The 16,413-nt window shown below is 52.1% G+C and overlaps 1 protein-coding gene across 23 annotated transcripts in view; it reads right to left on the bottom strand.

The window, feature by feature from the left end:
* The window catches only part of DYSF (dysferlin), a 216,916-nt gene extending 201,108 nt beyond the window's left edge, over positions 1–15,808 (bottom strand). For 14 of the 23 annotated variants that reach the window (XM_072769770.1, XM_072769775.1, XM_072769773.1 and 11 more), the window contains exon 1: positions 6,047–6,152. In XM_072769770.1, the coding sequence (XP_072625871.1) occupies positions 6,047–6,137 (91 nt within the window). In that variant the 5' untranslated portion in view covers positions 6,138–6,152. Of the gene's footprint in view, positions 1–6,046; positions 6,153–15,317 lie in introns of those variants that run through there. The other 9 variants (XM_072769771.1, XM_072769783.1, XM_072769778.1 and 6 more) reach the window with 1 other exon arrangement.
* Between the last annotated feature and the right edge of the window lie 605 nt (positions 15,809–16,413).

Genomic DNA, 16,413 nt, shown 5'->3' with positions numbered 1-16,413 from the left:
ATCCAAGTGGAGATAGTGAAGACAGAGGTTGTGGGTCTGGGGCACGCTGACCAGCACCCAGGTGGGGAAGGGAGAAGGGTGAAGAGCAGAACATGTCTCAGGTTCTGACAGGGATGTAGGCATGCTGGCGGTGCCATTCACTTAGAGACGGAGGAGACAGGAGAGGGTATGGGGTGCTCTGGACTCCCAGAGAGAGAGACAGGCTGTTTCTGCCCATGAGGCAGGAGACAACACCTACTGTCAGAAGCTGCATGGCACCTTAAGATCCTGCAGGCAGCCTGGACTATTCCACAAACAGGTACTAAGGATTCGCTCTGTTTGGGGGATTCTGTTGACACTTCTTTAGAATATCCATCAGACAAAAATTTGAAGTATCAGCATAAAACCAAAAGGCAATGGCAACAGAAAGGAGAAAAGATGGCTCTGGCTCCTGCTGAAGGAAGGCCAGCTGTACTTCTCAGTACAGACAACCTCCAACAAAAAGGAGAGGTAGACTCTGGTAACTCTGACATTGGCCCACCATCCGTGCCTGATTCAAGCCTGCACACCTCAAGAACTGGGCAGCTGTCACTCCCCCCACCACTCCCTGCAGAGTCCTGCTCTTCTCACCCTCAGGAACTCACCCTCATATTCATCTTTCTGAATCCTAACTGAAACCACCCTTTCCAGGAAACTGCTAGCCAGGAAGGGGTGGTGGTAGCTGGATCAACTGGCTGTGATGGAATGTACTCTGAGAAGGGTAGTCTTTGAACTCAAAAGGCCAATTTGAACTGGGGAACATATTTGAAATATCTATGACAAAATGTTAACATCCTTAATATGTAAAGAGCACTTTACAGCTAATTAAGAAAAAAAGATACCTTCCCTCCAAAAAACTGGGCAAATGAAAAAGTAAAAAAATAAATGCAAGTAGGTAATAACATTGAAATGTCACAAATACTATGTGAACCTAAGAAATGGTTAAAGAAGATTGTTAAATATGGTAATGTTTAGTGTTAGCAGGATTATAGGAAAATAAACCTTCTTACTCAGTTAGTGAGAGGGTAAAGCTGGTAGAGATCTTCCAAAAAGCAATTTGGGAAATGCAGCAAATCCTTATATACATCTATAACCTGTATATTAGATGTAATGCTACTTCCAGTATTTACCCAAAGGAAATAATTAAATATGTGGACAAAGATTTAATCACCAGGATATTTCTCACAGTGACAGTATAACTTGAGCGCTGGATATAAATAAAAAAGATTTAATATCACTTAAACATAAGTCAATAAGGGATTGATTCATTGAATTAGGGTGCAGCCATATAATAAAATACTATGCAGACATTTTAAAAGGTGTGTAAAATAATCTTTCCTGACATAGAAAGATGCTCCTGGTTTATTGTTGAGTGAAAATGTAAATATTCAAACATTTTAAAAAAGATATCTGGGATGGGATTATCTCTACAGAGGAAGGCAGGGAGTCTGAGACTTCTGATGGAGGAGTGAGACTAGTAAGGTTCTATTCCTTGTCCTGGGTAATATACATGGATACCCCCTCTTCATTACTCATTAAAGCTGGGGTTTGGCAGCCCGGGTGGCTCAGCAATTTAGCACCTGCCTTCAGCCCAGGGTGTGATCCTGGAGACCCGGGATCGAGTCCCACGTCAGGCTCCCTGCGTGGAGCCTGCTTCTCCCTCTGCCTGTGTCTCTGCCTCTGTGTGTGTGTGTGTCTCTCATGGATAAATAAATAAAATCTTTAAAAATAATAATAAAATAATAAAATAAAATAAAATAAAATAAAATAAAATAAAATAAAATAAAGCTGGGTGTCTCGCCCTTGGCACTATTAACATTTGAGGTTGGATGATTCTTTGTTGTGGCTGTCGTGGGGAGGTCCTGTACCCTGTAGGTGTTTAGCAGCACCTCTGGCCCCTGCCCACTAGATGCCAGTAGCACCCCCTACCCCCATCTCACCCAGAAGCAACAACCCAAAATGTCTCCAGATGTTGACAAATGTCCCCTGAGGCACAAAATCACCCCCAGCTGAGAGCCAGTGCAGTGAAGCACACATTTATACTGTATGGACTTTACTCGGGTGTTATATTTCACAACTGAAATTGCTTTTTTGAAAAAGAGGATAAAAGAATCTTTGAGGAAATATATCTTAAGTACCAAGTTAATTCAAAGTACCAAGATTTGGGGCCAGTCTTGACTTTTGCATCATACCTTTCTGTAACAGATCCTTTTCCACATTGAGTACATATTGAGTTCACGGAAAGTAGAATGTTATTTTGAATGCTTTAAAGTCACTTTTATTTTTTTTTAAGATTGTATTTATTTATTTGACAGACAGAACACAAGCAGAGAGAGCAGCAGATGGAAAGGGAGAAGTAGGCTCCCCTGTTGAGCAGGAAGCATGACTCGGGGCCCAATCCCAGGACCCAGAGATCATGACCTGAGCCAAAGGCAGATGCTCAACTGACTGAGCCACCCAGGTGCCCCTAAAGTCACTTTTAACATGTAAAAAGCCAGAAACAGAGAGTTCAGTGCCTTGAGCCCACCTTCCCTATACAGGAGAGTCACATCTGCCCCTCAGAAGTGTTTCCACATACAGAGGGTTCTATAAGATGCCCCCAGGTTCCTGGTGGGAGCCTAGAGCCCCCCCCCCCCCACCAAAAGACAGAAGGGAGCGGAGGAAGGGAAGGGGGAGGGCCAACTAAAGAGGCAGAGGGAGGAAGAGAGGCCCTGAGAGGATGAGGGAAGGGAAGGAGCAGTCATGACTCCAGTTTCTAGCTGGTGAAGCAGGGTAGATATTCACCAAGCCAGGTCACAGGAGATCACACCCTCAAGGAAATAAGATGTCTGAGCTCCAAGTTTTGCTCTTAGATATATCCCCAGCACTTTGAACGGTATCTGGCACATAGTAGGTGCTCAACAAATATTTGGTCAGTGGATTTGGAAAGACATAAATAATCACATTAGCTGGTAGAAAATGGGCAGGACAGAGGAGAGGTACAGATCATTAAATGCTACAGGAAATGAAGCCGCTCATGTACACAGAGAATCAGCCGAAACTATCTGCCAGAGCCCAGGTACTCATAAGAGTTTTAGTTAACTAATTATTCAATTAATACAAGAACAAATGAATGATAAGTATTCATTAATAGGCTCCACCCTGAACACTTGAAGGAAACCCGAAAGTGCCCTCAGAGTCCAGCCTTGCAGAGCTCACAGTCTATTTTGGGAGGCGGGTCCTGAAATTACATCGCAGCCTGGAATGCCCTGGGAACAAGAGCAGGGGAAGTGGGGCCAGCCGGGCCCATGCATCTGGGGCTGTAAGTGGGAGCCAAGCACACGGTGCAGGCTGGTTTCTCTGCAAGCAGGCCACAGCCCCCTCTGTGCCATGAGGGGATCGGGCTCAAGACTTCTCACCCCTGACTACACATCTGAAATGTTGGAGAATGTTTAGAAACACCTCTCTCCGGCCCCCTCCTCCAGAGATTCAAGAGAGGAGAGGATAAGAAGGTTGGTAGTGGTCTTTTTAAAGCTCTCCAAGTGATTCTGATGAGTGCCCCAGCCTAAAAGATGTGTAAATTCTGAGTCTGATTCTAATGGCCTCTCTCCCTAAGCATCCACTTGGCCCCAAACTGCAGCATGGATAGCCTCTGGGGTGGGAGTGGGGGAAGGAATGACATTAATTTCACATTTCACCCCCTCTCACAACAATTTCTCTCAAGGTGTGGTTCCAAAATGCTCTGCATCGGGATCCCTGGGTGGCGCATCGGTTTAGCGCCTGCCTTTGGCCCAGGGCGTGATCCTGGAGACCTGGGATCAAATCCCACGTCGGGCTCCCGGTGCATGGAGCCTGCTTCTCCCTCTGCCTATGTCTCTGCCTCTCTCTCTCTCTCTGTGACTATCATAAATAAATAAAAAAATTAAAAAAAAATGCTCTGCATCAAGTGGATGTTAAGTGCTGAGTCTCAGGTCACTTAGACCTCTTGGATCAGAAGCCAAAAATCTGTCTTTCAAGAAGTATACTCTCCAGAAGATTCTCAGGTACAGGAAAGTATAAGGACCATCAGCCCAGACTGCATGAGGCTCCCAGGCACATCCTAAGGACAGCCAGAGCCGGGGCCAGAAAGCACACAAACCCTACAGAGCACCTACTTGTGCTCAGCCGGACAGCTGATGAATAGGACAGGCTGCTGCTCCCAAGGAGTCACGGCATCTAAGGGTGGCTCGGAGCACAGAGCACAGGCTGGCTGCGGCGAGTGCTCTGGCAGACCTAGCAAAGTGTTGTACGCCTAGAGAGAAGAGACTAATGAATGCCAGGGGAATCTCAGGGGCCTTCCTGGAGAAGGTGGCATTGCCGCATGGCTTTGGAAAAGCAATAGACTTGGAATAGTTGGAGATGTTACATTCTATTGTGTCAGTTTTGCTAGGACCTTATCAATGCAAATAAGTAATAAAGGATGAGGACGGCAGACACCTAGAGGAGAGCAGCTGAATGGGGCACCTGGGCCAGGACGACGTCAAGGGGGGCTTCAACAGATCTGGTCATCTTCCTGACTCATGGGCACTGCCCACTCCAGGCTGTGACCAAGTACACATATAACTTCCCCGAGTTTCCATTTCTTTATCTGCACAATGGAGAGATTAGGAGCCACGACAAGACTGTTCCAGAACCAGGGAAAGAGAGCTGTGAACAGATCCTAAAGCATCCAAGAGATCTGGGCTGCTGTAGGCCCCTGGCCTCAAGATCTTTACAGAACTTCTCTTCCCGCTGGGGATGAGCCCACAGTATCTATAGGGGAATGGTTTGGGCAGATAAGCTAGCGACCTTGCCGCCAAGTGGCATTTCTTTGTAGGTACCCAGGAATGTCACCAGTTAACGAAAAGAGCACCGTGTTCTAAAATATTTTGACTCACGCTTTTCTAAAGAGGGATAAAATGTAAATTGTCCCCTTACAAAGAATAAAAGCAAGTCGTTTTCACCTTGCCGAATTGTGCCTACCATCTATGGTCATTATTATTCTGGGGCGCTTGGGGACCAGATGGAGAACGTGGATCAGAGCAAAAGAGCCCCCTGGTGCCCTCACTGTTTTCCAATCTCCTGAAAACACCAGCCACTTTTCCCTCTTCTTTTGACCATCTTTTGTGATGCACGTATTTTTTAATTCCACAGAAACCACGGGATACACCTCCTGGTAAAAGAGAAACCCCTTCTCCTCTCCTTATGCATTTTTCTTTGCTGAACTGGGATCCTGACTCAGCCATTGTTCCTTCTCTTAATTTCAACACATCCTTCCTCTTCCATCTGCTCCTTCTGAGGCGCCTCCTCCCATGGGAAGGTCTGCCTTAAAGAAGATGGGTTAAGGGTGCCCGGTGAGGAGAGTTGCGAGTCCTTTGTTGCTCCAGAGAGAGACCCTCTGTTGCCTAAGAACCTCCTGTGGGCGAGCAGGCTCTTTTTTTTTTTATGATAGTCACATAGAGAGAGAGAGAGAGAGAGAGAGAGAGGCAGAGACACAGGCAGAGGGAGAAGCAGGCTCCATGCACCGGGAGCCCGACGTGGGATTCGATCCCGGGTCTCCAGGATCGCGCCCTGGGCCAAAGGCAGGCGCCAAACCGCTGCGCCACCCAGGGATCCCCGAGCAGGCTCTTTGACACGTGGCTGATTGAATAGGCCAGTGTTCAATAAAGATGGGCGGATGAATGAAATCAAGACCCAGTTTCAAAAACACGCCCAGCTTTTAAGTGATCCTGGTTCCTCTACCCCGCACCACCTGTCTTTCCCCACCGTCTCCCACTGCCCCGCAAGCGCTCGGACTTTATTAGGTCTCCGTACGGGTCTTAAGAAGCACTGACTGTTGACAGGCTCTGGCCCTTTCAGTTCTCCAAAATTTCAGAGCGCTGGGCTACGTCCGAGGCTGGCTTCGTCGTCCTCGCCTCCCCGCGGCCGAGGCCTCGCGCTGCGCCCCGGGCTTCGGTCAGCGCCGAGCCGCGGCCGTGCGCGCCCAGAGTCGGGTGGCCCGGGCGCGGGCGCGGCCGCCAGGGGCTCTCACCTCGGAAAGTCAGGCTGGCGACCGGGTCGCTGCGCCGGTCCTTCTTCCCGCCGGGGAGGTTGCTGGCCCTCAGCAGCAGGCAGCACAGCATAGTGCGGCCGCGGCGGGCGCGCGGGGCGCGGGGGGCGCAGGGGGCCCAGGCCCCGGCGAGCGAGCGAGCGCCCGGCTCCGCGGCACCCGTGCCACAGGGCAGCTGTCGCCTTCGCCGCGCCGCCGCCGAGTCCCCGCGCCCGGCCGAGGCCGCGGGGAGGACACTGGACACCCGCTGGGCGGACCCTCCCTCCACCCCACCCCTCTGCCCGCCTCGGCCGCGACCCGCCCTGCGGCTGGGGGCGGGTGGGGGCCCGGGGCGGGGACCGCGAGGGCCGCGGAGGCGGGGCGCACTGCCCGGCCAGGCCGCCGACGCTGCGGGCCCGGAGCGCACCCGCGCGCACCCCCTGCGCCCTGCCCGGGCCCGCACTCCGGGGGCGCCGGGAGCCGAGGCGGGAGGAGGGGACGCAGGGTCTGCGGACCACCCCCCGCTGGAGCGAGCGCGGACGCGTGTCCCGAGCGGCGGCGCCACACGCCGCACCCTGAGCCCCGGCCTCGCGGGCCGCCGCCCCGGAAAGACCCCGCCCGAGCCTCGCGAACCCCTCCCGGCTTCTCCAAGCGGTCCCTGGAGCACAGAGCCACCCGCCACTCACCCGGCCCCCGCCACGGCCCGACGGCAGCCTCCGGGCCCCGCGCCCCCACCCGGAGGAGGACTGCGTTAGGCGGGAGCCTTGAGTGGTGACAGCCCTGAGCACGTTTGCCTTGTTCCGTCGGGCCCCTTTCCAGCTGATGGACGGACCTCCGGACCACAGGAGCCCTGGCTTCTCATCTCCCTACACCCCTACCCTCCAGCACCCAGCACCCGGGCAGGCCACTAGCCCTTAGCCTAAATGTAGCGACTAGTCATCATTCCGCTGCATAGCCCCTCAGCTGGCTGTCCCCTCCCTTATTTAGAGGATCCAGCATTTTCATGTGGCTAAACCACAACGTGGTGAAATCCAACTCTGACTACTGAAGGTGTTGGAGAACCGCCCAGCTAACCACCTGTCACACTTGATATTCATGGCCCTTGATTCAAGTGGACCCTTCCTGCTGCCCAGCAAGCAATCTTTCCACAATCTCTTTAGAAACCACCATTTCATACTTTTCTCTCCCCAAACTTGTAACACGCTACTGCCATCCTCACTCTCAGTTTGCTTCCTATTTGCTGAGTAGAGAACTTCCCCAGGCTCCCAGCCTCCTAACCCCCATCAGCATCTGTGCCCAAATCCTTTGCCTTTTCTCCCATGTTTGTGAATGACCAGCTGGCCACATGGGCATGAGATCCTACCCCTCTCACTCCCTCAATGACAAGTCTGAGGCTGTCTTCTTGCCCACCTTAAAGGTTGTACCTTTTCTAGCTGTCGGGGGACCTCGTTCTCCTGACGTTCCCACTCTGCCTGGGCCACCCCACCTACCCTCATAAGGAGGTGGACACTTGCTTCCTCTCCAGCATTCAGACCTCCCTCCTCCCTCTTAGCAGAACCCAACTGTTCAGGTATGACCCCCAGCCCCGGCTCCAGGTAGATCCTGTGCTATCGGAAGCCATCTCCTGGCAATAGCTATTGCTGTAGTGAAAGGCAAATGTCCTGAGTCGTTCTCCAGGAGGGCTGGGCTTATACTCTGTGAATGGACAAGCCCAACTCCCTCTCCTGGTTCTTGAGAATAAGGAAGCATGTGGATCAATTGCTCACGAGCTCTAGGATGGAGCAGATACCAATGACAGCAGACCAGAGGGAGAAACGGTCTGCCTGGGTGCAGGATGACTGCAGAGCTGTATGCTGTATGTGCCCAGAGCCCATTATGTCTCTGGATCATGTCTCTGGATCCTGCCGGAGCCTAGTACTCGACAGGAGGTCTTTCTAAGGGGCCATGTATTAGGAGTGAGGACCACTTTAAGACTATTTACTATTGGGGATCCCTGGGTGGCTCAGCGGTTTAGTGCCTGCCTCTGGCCCAGTGTGTGATCCTGGAGTCCTGGGATCGAGTCCCACATCAGGTTCCCTGCATGGAGCCTGCTTTTCCCTCTGCCTGTGTCTGCCTCTCTTTCTCTCTGTGTCTCTCATGAATATATAAATAAAATCTTTAAAAAAAAAGACTATACTATTAAAGTCTACTTGAGACAAGATTTCACCTACTTGAGGCTTAAATCTTCCTTGCTGACATCCATGACTTTGGTAGCATCCATGTACCCATAGCATCCAAATGCCTCCACCGAGGCATTTCCTCCACTACCTTCTCTTGCCTGGGCCACGCAGGGGCCTCCTGGCTGGTGACTTCTGGTCCATTATCCATACTGGGGCCAGGCAATCTTAAAACATATGATCGGAAAAAAAAAAAAAAAAAAAACCATATGATCGGGCCTCAAAGGTCTCCCTTGTTCTTGGGATCATGCCCGAATCCCTTACATCCACCCACCTGGAAAGGCCACTCCACCCCTCACTCCCTGAGTTGCAGCTTCAGTGGTTTCTCAGTTTCAGGAATATGCTGAGCTATCTTTCAGCTTGGAGCTCTGGTGTCCCCTCTACGCACAAATGCCTTCCCTCTCTCTTTCCAGGGCCACTCCCATTCATCCTTAGGCCTCAGCATTCGTATGGCTTCCCTAGGGAAGCCGTCTCTGACATCCTGGTCTAGACTGGGTCCCTCTAGCAAACAACCTGACAGCCATACTTTTCCTTCTTGGCACTCACTACAACTGTAAGGAATAACCAACCATCTGTGCGATCACCTGTTTGAGGTCTAGCTAGATGGCGGAGTCAATGGCCCAGGCTGTTTCAGTGGGCCAGGCATTTCCTGTGCACAATAAGGGCTGGCCTGGGGTTGGTGGTGTGGACCGTGAACTTGGCTCCTCAGTGGCCCTTCCATCCTGTGATGAGGCTAAGCTAGTGGTTCTCCAGGAGGGCAGTACTGCCCCCTGGGGGAATTTTGGATGTGATGATCTGGGATCGGGTTTTTTTGTTTGTTTTTTCACTATCACAGTGACTCCAGGCTATGCTCCTTTCCCGCAGCCCCCCACACCCTGCCACGTCCTCCTGCTCTAATCCATCAGAGGCAACACAGGAAATCTATAGGGGGCATATCCAATATTTCCAGAGGAATATTCCAAGGGACTTGTACAAACATTTAGCTTGTGTCCAAGGAACAGAGGCTCTACAAGCCTGTTCCATAAACCAGAGAATCAGCAGCTGGTGGCCTGAGCCCTGGACACTTCCTGACACCTCTTTCCCATCCCAACCTCCAGCTTCCCAGCCTGGCTGCTGTTCACTTCTTCCTGATGAGACAGCTGACTCTTCCCTTGGAGACATTCTAGTGCAGCCTAGTCCTAAAGTGGGCTTCCTCCCCATATCAGGAATGCAGTTCTCATGGACGGTGTGCTGGGACCTCAACTCATCCCCCTCCTTATATGTTCTCACCTTCTTCCACAGAGATTGTGCATAGTTTTACCTGGACACATGGCCACCCAAATAGAAAGAGAACATTTCCCAGCCTCCCTCAGGGCTAGATATGACCATGATACCAAGTGCTGAGCAGAAGGGATGTATGTAACTGTCTGGTTGTACCCTTAAAGGGAAGTGGCATGCCTGCTCATGCCGCAGTACAGGTGGTAATGGTGAGCCATCACCAACCATGTTGTCAAGGACATCCCTGGGGATAACAGAGCAGCAAAACAGGAGGACCCACAGCCTTTGGGTCCGACCCTTACTGGCCAGGACTGCCTACACATCAACTGTTATGTGAGTGAGAGACCCTCATGTTCACAGCATGGTTTAGTGAGAGCTCACTGACAGCCAGGTCTGCATCCCACTTAACACTGCAGGTAAGGGCAGCTCCTCTGCACCCTGAAATACTCCAGTACCCCTCTGAAGGTGGTAGGGCCAGCTTAGGAGCCACCAGGAGGTTGTAAGGGGATGGGGAGACATGTTTGGGACCTGAGGTTGCATAGCAAGCCCAGTCTTTATTTAAGATGTCATATTAACTGCAACAACATTTCAGGGCTGATAAAGGTAAAGGGGAAGGGACTAGTGCACTCCTCGATTTGCCCCATTGCCCCATTGCCCCTTCGGTGTAGTCACAGACAGGTGCTCACTGAGAATCCCAAGTGAGAGGAGATTGGCTCTCTATTGTCCCAAGAGCCCGGGACTAAAGTCTCCATGACCTAAAGAAACACTGCTTCAGATGTCTTTGGTGTCCTCTGGGGACGCCTCCAGCCTCCAGACTTATTGTCTTTAAGCAGCACAATGTTTTATAACAAAATAATACTGTAATTAAATGTTATGAGATTTCTCACATGAGTTTGGATTTATAGCTGCTCTTGAAAATAAATCTGAGTAGCTGGCACATGGGCCCAAATTCTCTGCCTGCCACTGATTATCTGGCTCTGGATGGCCCCTGTGGAGCAGGGCATGCACTCTCAGATCACCCCACTTGCCACGACTCACCCAATATGCATGTGCTTTTCCCTCCAGCTTCATCTTACTGCACCACCCACCAGGCTCCCATCAGCATGTGAGTTTTTGATCCCTCCCCTCTTCTGTCACCTATTAGGGGTCCTACCTTCCTGCCAGTCAAAGAAGAAGCGCTTCTTACACAGCCTCTTCTTGCTGCTGGAGTTGGGCCAGCTGGTTTCCTCTGGCTCAGTCTCTGTTTTAAGCAAGGCCTGATGTGGGGTGACCAGGAAGCAAACAAACCTTGCACCTCTGCTCAGTGACATCAACCTTGGGATGAACAATCTGCCTGTGAGTTTACAGGATTCCCTTAGGGCACACGTACCAAAGCCCTAACACTTCCAAGAGTCTGGATGGTCCAACTCATCCTTCTGCCCTTTCCCTTCACATTCATTGAAGAGTCTGTGTATCCATGGGCCCTTGGACATGTAGGCCCCTTGGATTGGACCCATGGGCCCTTGGATTGAAGGGCCACCTACGTGTCCACCTCAGGTGTAGAATGCACAGGCAGTAGTGGCTCTGGCTATGGCCATGATTATGTGACCTCCTGGGAAGAACCATCCCGTACTGGGAAGAATCAGACAGTCCTGGGCTTCCATCCCAGTCCACCCTTTTCTAGCTGTGTGACCTGAAGCATGCGACTTGACCTCTCAGAGTCTGTTTCCACTTCTGTGAAATCAAGTGAATATGTCACAGAGCTGTTAGGAGGACTGAACTGAACAATAGTCCTTCCAGCATGGTAGCTGGTACACAGTAGGTGTACAAGGGGTGGTAGCCCTCTTCTGGTTAACATTTCATCCTAATGAACCAATTTGGGGAAGAGATTGGCATACAGGTAGCAGAGACAGAGAATGAGTTTGGCCTGGGAAGAGGGACTGAGAAGGTCTGTGGCCTTGAGGAGTCACCAAAGGGATATTTGTTCCCACAAAGACTAGCCCCATGGTGATGGCCACAGCCAGACAGCAGGCAGGTGGACAAATGTCTCAGCTCAGAAGGGGCCATTCAGGAGGGGCAGTCAGAGGAGACAGATCCAGGGTCCCTTGAGGCAGAGGGGATGGCCACTCACCAATGAGCCATGGTGCCCAGACTGGTAGGACAGTAGCTAGACAAACAGCTGATGATCAGAATGATCAGGTGCAAAAGATAATGATAGTCTTCTTGGGTGTGTGGAGCGATTTCTTAGTACCTGTGCAACACATGTTAACTCTAATAATTATTATAATAAATATATGTATAATCATATATAAGAATAATAATAGTTAATATGTATTGAATGCCAAGCAGTATTCAAAGAGACTGGGCTCCTGGGTGTGAGCAGACCTGAGTTCAAATCCTGCCCCTTCACCTTTTACTGCTTGTCTCTTGGAAATCAAAGCTAAGACCCAAAGGAGATGGTGAAGTGGTTAAAGATGGGGCTCTGGAGCCAGATCACATGGGCTCGATTCCCAAATCCACTCTCAACTAGTGTATAACTTAACCTCCTTGTGCCATAGTTCTCTCATCTGTAAAATGGGGGTGATGATAGTTGCTATTATATGTGGTTGCTAGGAGGGTTAAGTGTCTACATACAAGTGCCTGGTATAAATTCTAGCCGAACATGATATAGCTCATGGTAAATAAGTTCTATTTAGAACAGTGCCTAGCACCTAATAAGCTCAGTATCAGTTAAATATGTCTCGCTCAAAGGATTGTCGTAGGGTTTTAAAGAAACAGCCTCTGAAAATGGCACATTGTTTGTTGTTTGTGCTTAATGAATGCCCATTCTCTCTCCTTGTGATGAAAAGACATTTTTAAAATCAGAACCTTCCATGTTTTGATCATTTGTCTTATATGGCGCTCCCTACAGCCTTGTACTCCCCCTGCTTTGACTCAGCCCCATGCGGGGTACCCCAAGCACTGTCCCCATCCCTGCGCTGGCTCAGGCCCAGGCTGCCCTGGCTGTGGGCAGCACATGGTATGCTTTCCAAAGCACTTTCTTATTCATGAGCCATGGCTGCTGAGAACAACAGAGGGCAGTGAAGAGGTGGGTGGGGTGAGGATGGGAGGTGCTTTGGTCCCCATGTGACCCAGGCCCTTGCACTTCTCTGGGCCTATTTGCTCTTCTCTAAAGGGAAATAATATCCCTGCCCTTTGGCCTCACAAGCCTGCTGTGAACATGAAATGAATTTATGCACGCACAGAAGAGGCATAATTATGGGATGTTATAATCAGATATCCAAAGGAGGGGGCTTTATGGGTCTCTAACCTAAAGGGAAGGCCAGATCCAGGCTAGCCTGTGAAGGAATACTTCCCAGGAGGCTATTTTGCTCTGAGTAGTGTGTCCCTGAGACCACAGACTTCTGTATAATCATTCACCAACCTGGCCCTGGCTGCGGGGAGGGTGAGCAGGCCTGAATGCTGTGGGGAGGCCAAATTTGGACATGGGTTAAGAGCTTGGCCAGTGCAGGAGGTGGGAATGTGTCCAGGGCCGGCAAGGGAGGGATTATATTCCTTGTGACTGCCTGGCAGTGACTGCCATGGGTGGGGGTGGGGGGCTACAGGCAGCCCCCTCTGGGGGCACTGCACTATCAGCATAGACAACCCACTTCCTTTCTCCCCAGGGAAGGGGGAGCCTGGGGCAGCAGGCAGAGGGGGCAGGGACTCAGTCAGGGGTTCCCATGGTGGATGGAAGATGGGGGATGGGCAAGACTGTCCCCCAGACAGCCCTTGCAGTTGAAATCATAAGACAGAAGAGGAGCCACACCAGTGGTACTCCTGTGGGCAAAGCACTTCAGCAGTTAGAAAGTTCTTCCTCATACATTATTCATTCTTTCCTTTCTCTTGCTAGGGTTCAGAGCTGGCCTGGGTAGAGGGACTTCATAGTGAGGCAGGTATGTGTGTATTAGGTGGGGGTGGGGGTGGGAGATGGAGCTTGTGATCAGGAAGGAAAATCTGGTTCAGGCTGAATGGCCCCAGAGGAGACAAGACCCCTGAGAACACGGGCTGGGTTGTACGGTGCTCCCACCCCCCACCCCCCACTCCCCCCACACACACACTCCTTGAGGTTCTTTTATGTACTGGGCAGCTCTAGAGAGTGCCATTCACAAAGCCTGCTCGGACCTTGGACTAGGGCACTGTGACAAGGAAGGGGCACTGGAGCAAGAGGCAGCTATTAGATGCATAGGGCTTCCCGCTCCCTCCAAGGTGATGGTATCCTCCTTCCACTCAGCCAGGGGAATGTTCACAGTGGGCACGGTGCTCCCTGGAGTTGAGCAACTAGGAGCCCAGATTCCTACGTGGGGCTGCTGGCCTGGCCTGCCCAATGCTGAGGATGCAGAGGAAGTATGGAAGTCCCCCATTCAGGCCTTTGTCTTCCCCCTGGAAACACCTGGATAAAGTTCATTTCTGGAGGCAACTGTGGGAAACTGGTCGAGAACAGGTCAAAGCAGAATGTCAGCGAAAAAAGCACAGCTGGAGTGTCACCTCCCACTCCCCCTCTGTGCCTCCTCTTGGATCAGGTTGCTTCCCAGGCCACTGGTCCATTCAGTGATGCCTCCTCGAGAAAGCCTAAATTTCACATCCAGGAGTGTGTGTGTGTGTGTGTGTGTGTGTGTGCATATGCCCTTGTTCTGATACATCTGTGTGGACACACGCCTGTGTTCTCTGAACCTCTATCCCTTGGAACATCCTAAATGTCACATGCATTCCTGGGTGTACACAAGTCTGGGAGTACACCTGCACACAGGCGTCTGGGAACAGGTATATCCAGGAGCTCACGAAGTGGAAAAGAGAGGTCTACTGAATGGCCAGGGACCCATGTGGCTATGATTTCCGGGGGCCTGGAATGAAGCCAGGTCTTTCGGGAGAAGGGAAGTAACAAGTAATGGAGATTAAGAGCAAACCGCCAAGGTTAGTGAAGGGTTGGACTCTCATACTCTGGTCTTTCTCCTCCAGTATGGCTCGGAACCCAAAGACCCATTTGGGCAGATGGAAGCTCTGACTTGGCTCTGAGGGGGTTCCAGGTAAGCAGACAGGGCCTGGCCATCACCTCCTGGAGGAAATATCTAGTCATTACCATGGGAAGACTCTCCTGTGGAAGTTCCCAATCTGATAGGGGAGCAGGCTCCTTTGTGCAACGATGATGAAGATACCACACCCCAGATACCACTCCCCAGCCAGCTCCAGTCTGGTGGGAAGGGAGAGGGAAGAAAGTTCTAAGAGGCTGGTGCTGGGGCCAGCTGTACCAGCTGCTAAATTTCTCCCACCCTGTTCCCAAATTAAGAGTAGGGTCCCTGGACAGTGGGCGGTCTCTCTGCCCCCCAGTGGCCGCTTGCCTGCCAACTGGTGCTGTGATAGAGAGCTGAGGCCTAGGACAGAGGCCAGGCCCAGACCCAGGAAGAGAGCTGGGCTATAAATAGGCCTGAGACCCAGCCCTCCCTGGAGAGGAAGGGATCCTAGCAGTACAGCACGGAAAGACCTCTTTTAAGAGACCCAGAAAAGTGAGAGGAGAGAAGCTGGCCCTATGTTCCAGGCCCACCTTAGCCCCCACCTGGGCTCAACTTCCAGACCCCAGGGAAGTGCAGCTCAGCCACCTCTCTCATTGTCTCAGTTCCCCTCTGGGTCACTCCTTCCTGAGGATACGTGCCTCTGCAGCACCCCAAAGTCACTCAGGCTTGGCGTGGAGTCTCTCCTCTCCCATCCCCGCGCTCTCTGGGTGGAGGTCGGGGTTCCCTCTGACCGCACCCTCCCTGCGCTGCGAGGATGCAGGCCCCTCCTACCTGCAAACACCGCGGAGCAGTAGGCATCGCTGATGTCCGTGTCCGGGGTGTGGACATTCTCGGCGTAGAGGATGAAGACCCTCAGCATGACTGGCACGAGTGAGGGCCCCGGGGGCCCAGGGCGCGGAGAGGGCTGGGGAAGGTCGGGGAGGATCGCCGTTCGCGGGGCTCGGGGCTCCTCCCGGAGCGGCTGGAGGAGGGAGGCCGCTTGGGATCGCGGCTGCGGCTCGGATCTTGTGTTCTGGAAGCGAAGCGGGCTGCCTCCTCCCCGGCCCCGGCCGCGCTTATCCCGCTGGTCGGCGGGCGCTCGGGGCACAGGGGCTTCTGCTCATCTTCCACCCCCGCCGCCCTATCCGGGCTCGGCTGAGCTGTAATTCAATGCTCCGGCCGCGGACCGTCCCAATGACAAGGCATTTTGCACCTGGCCGGAACGGCGGCCGGGGCGGCGGCGGGATGGCAGGGGGCTGGCCCAGGCTCGGGGCGCCCCGCGCGGTCGGGATCGCGCAGCCGACGGGAGAAAGGCTTCGTCCCTCCCCGCCCTTCCCCCCGCCGCTGCGCCTCGCCGAGCCGGTGGCCTCCCCCGCCGCCAGGGTTCGAGCCCCCTGAGCCCTCTCTGTCGGAGCAGCCGGCCGCTCGGGGGGCCAGGTGGGGAGCCCGCGCACCGTAAGGAATCTCGACCACCCGCCTCCTGCGGCTGCCTTAAAAACTGTCCCCCCACTTTTAGGCTGTAAAAGCAACATCTGTTACTTTTAACACAAAAGCAAAGGAAATAAAATCTCTGGAGTCTGAAAAAAAAAAATAGTATTGACTTTTGGATCTTTACCAATCCAGGTTTTTACCTCTGAATGTGTGTGTGTGTGTGTGTGTGTGTGTAAATTACAGTATTTATTATATTTCTGAGATTAATGTATATGCAGTTCTGTGTCCTGTATTTTCATGTAATATTTTATTGCATCATTATAAATTTTCACAGGCAATTTTTTCAATAGCTATATATATTTTTCTTATTTATTCATGAGAGACGCAGAGAGAGAGAGAGAGAGAGGCAGAGACACAGGCTGAGGGAGAAGTAGGCTCCACGCAGGGAGCCTCGATC

This window comes from Canis lupus, chromosome 12 (assembly GCF_048164855.1).
Source record: "Canis lupus baileyi chromosome 12, mCanLup2.hap1, whole genome shotgun sequence".
NCBI classification, from domain to species: domain Eukaryota; kingdom Metazoa; phylum Chordata; class Mammalia; order Carnivora; family Canidae; genus Canis; species Canis lupus.
This window is presented reverse-complemented; position numbering and strand designations above follow the sequence as displayed.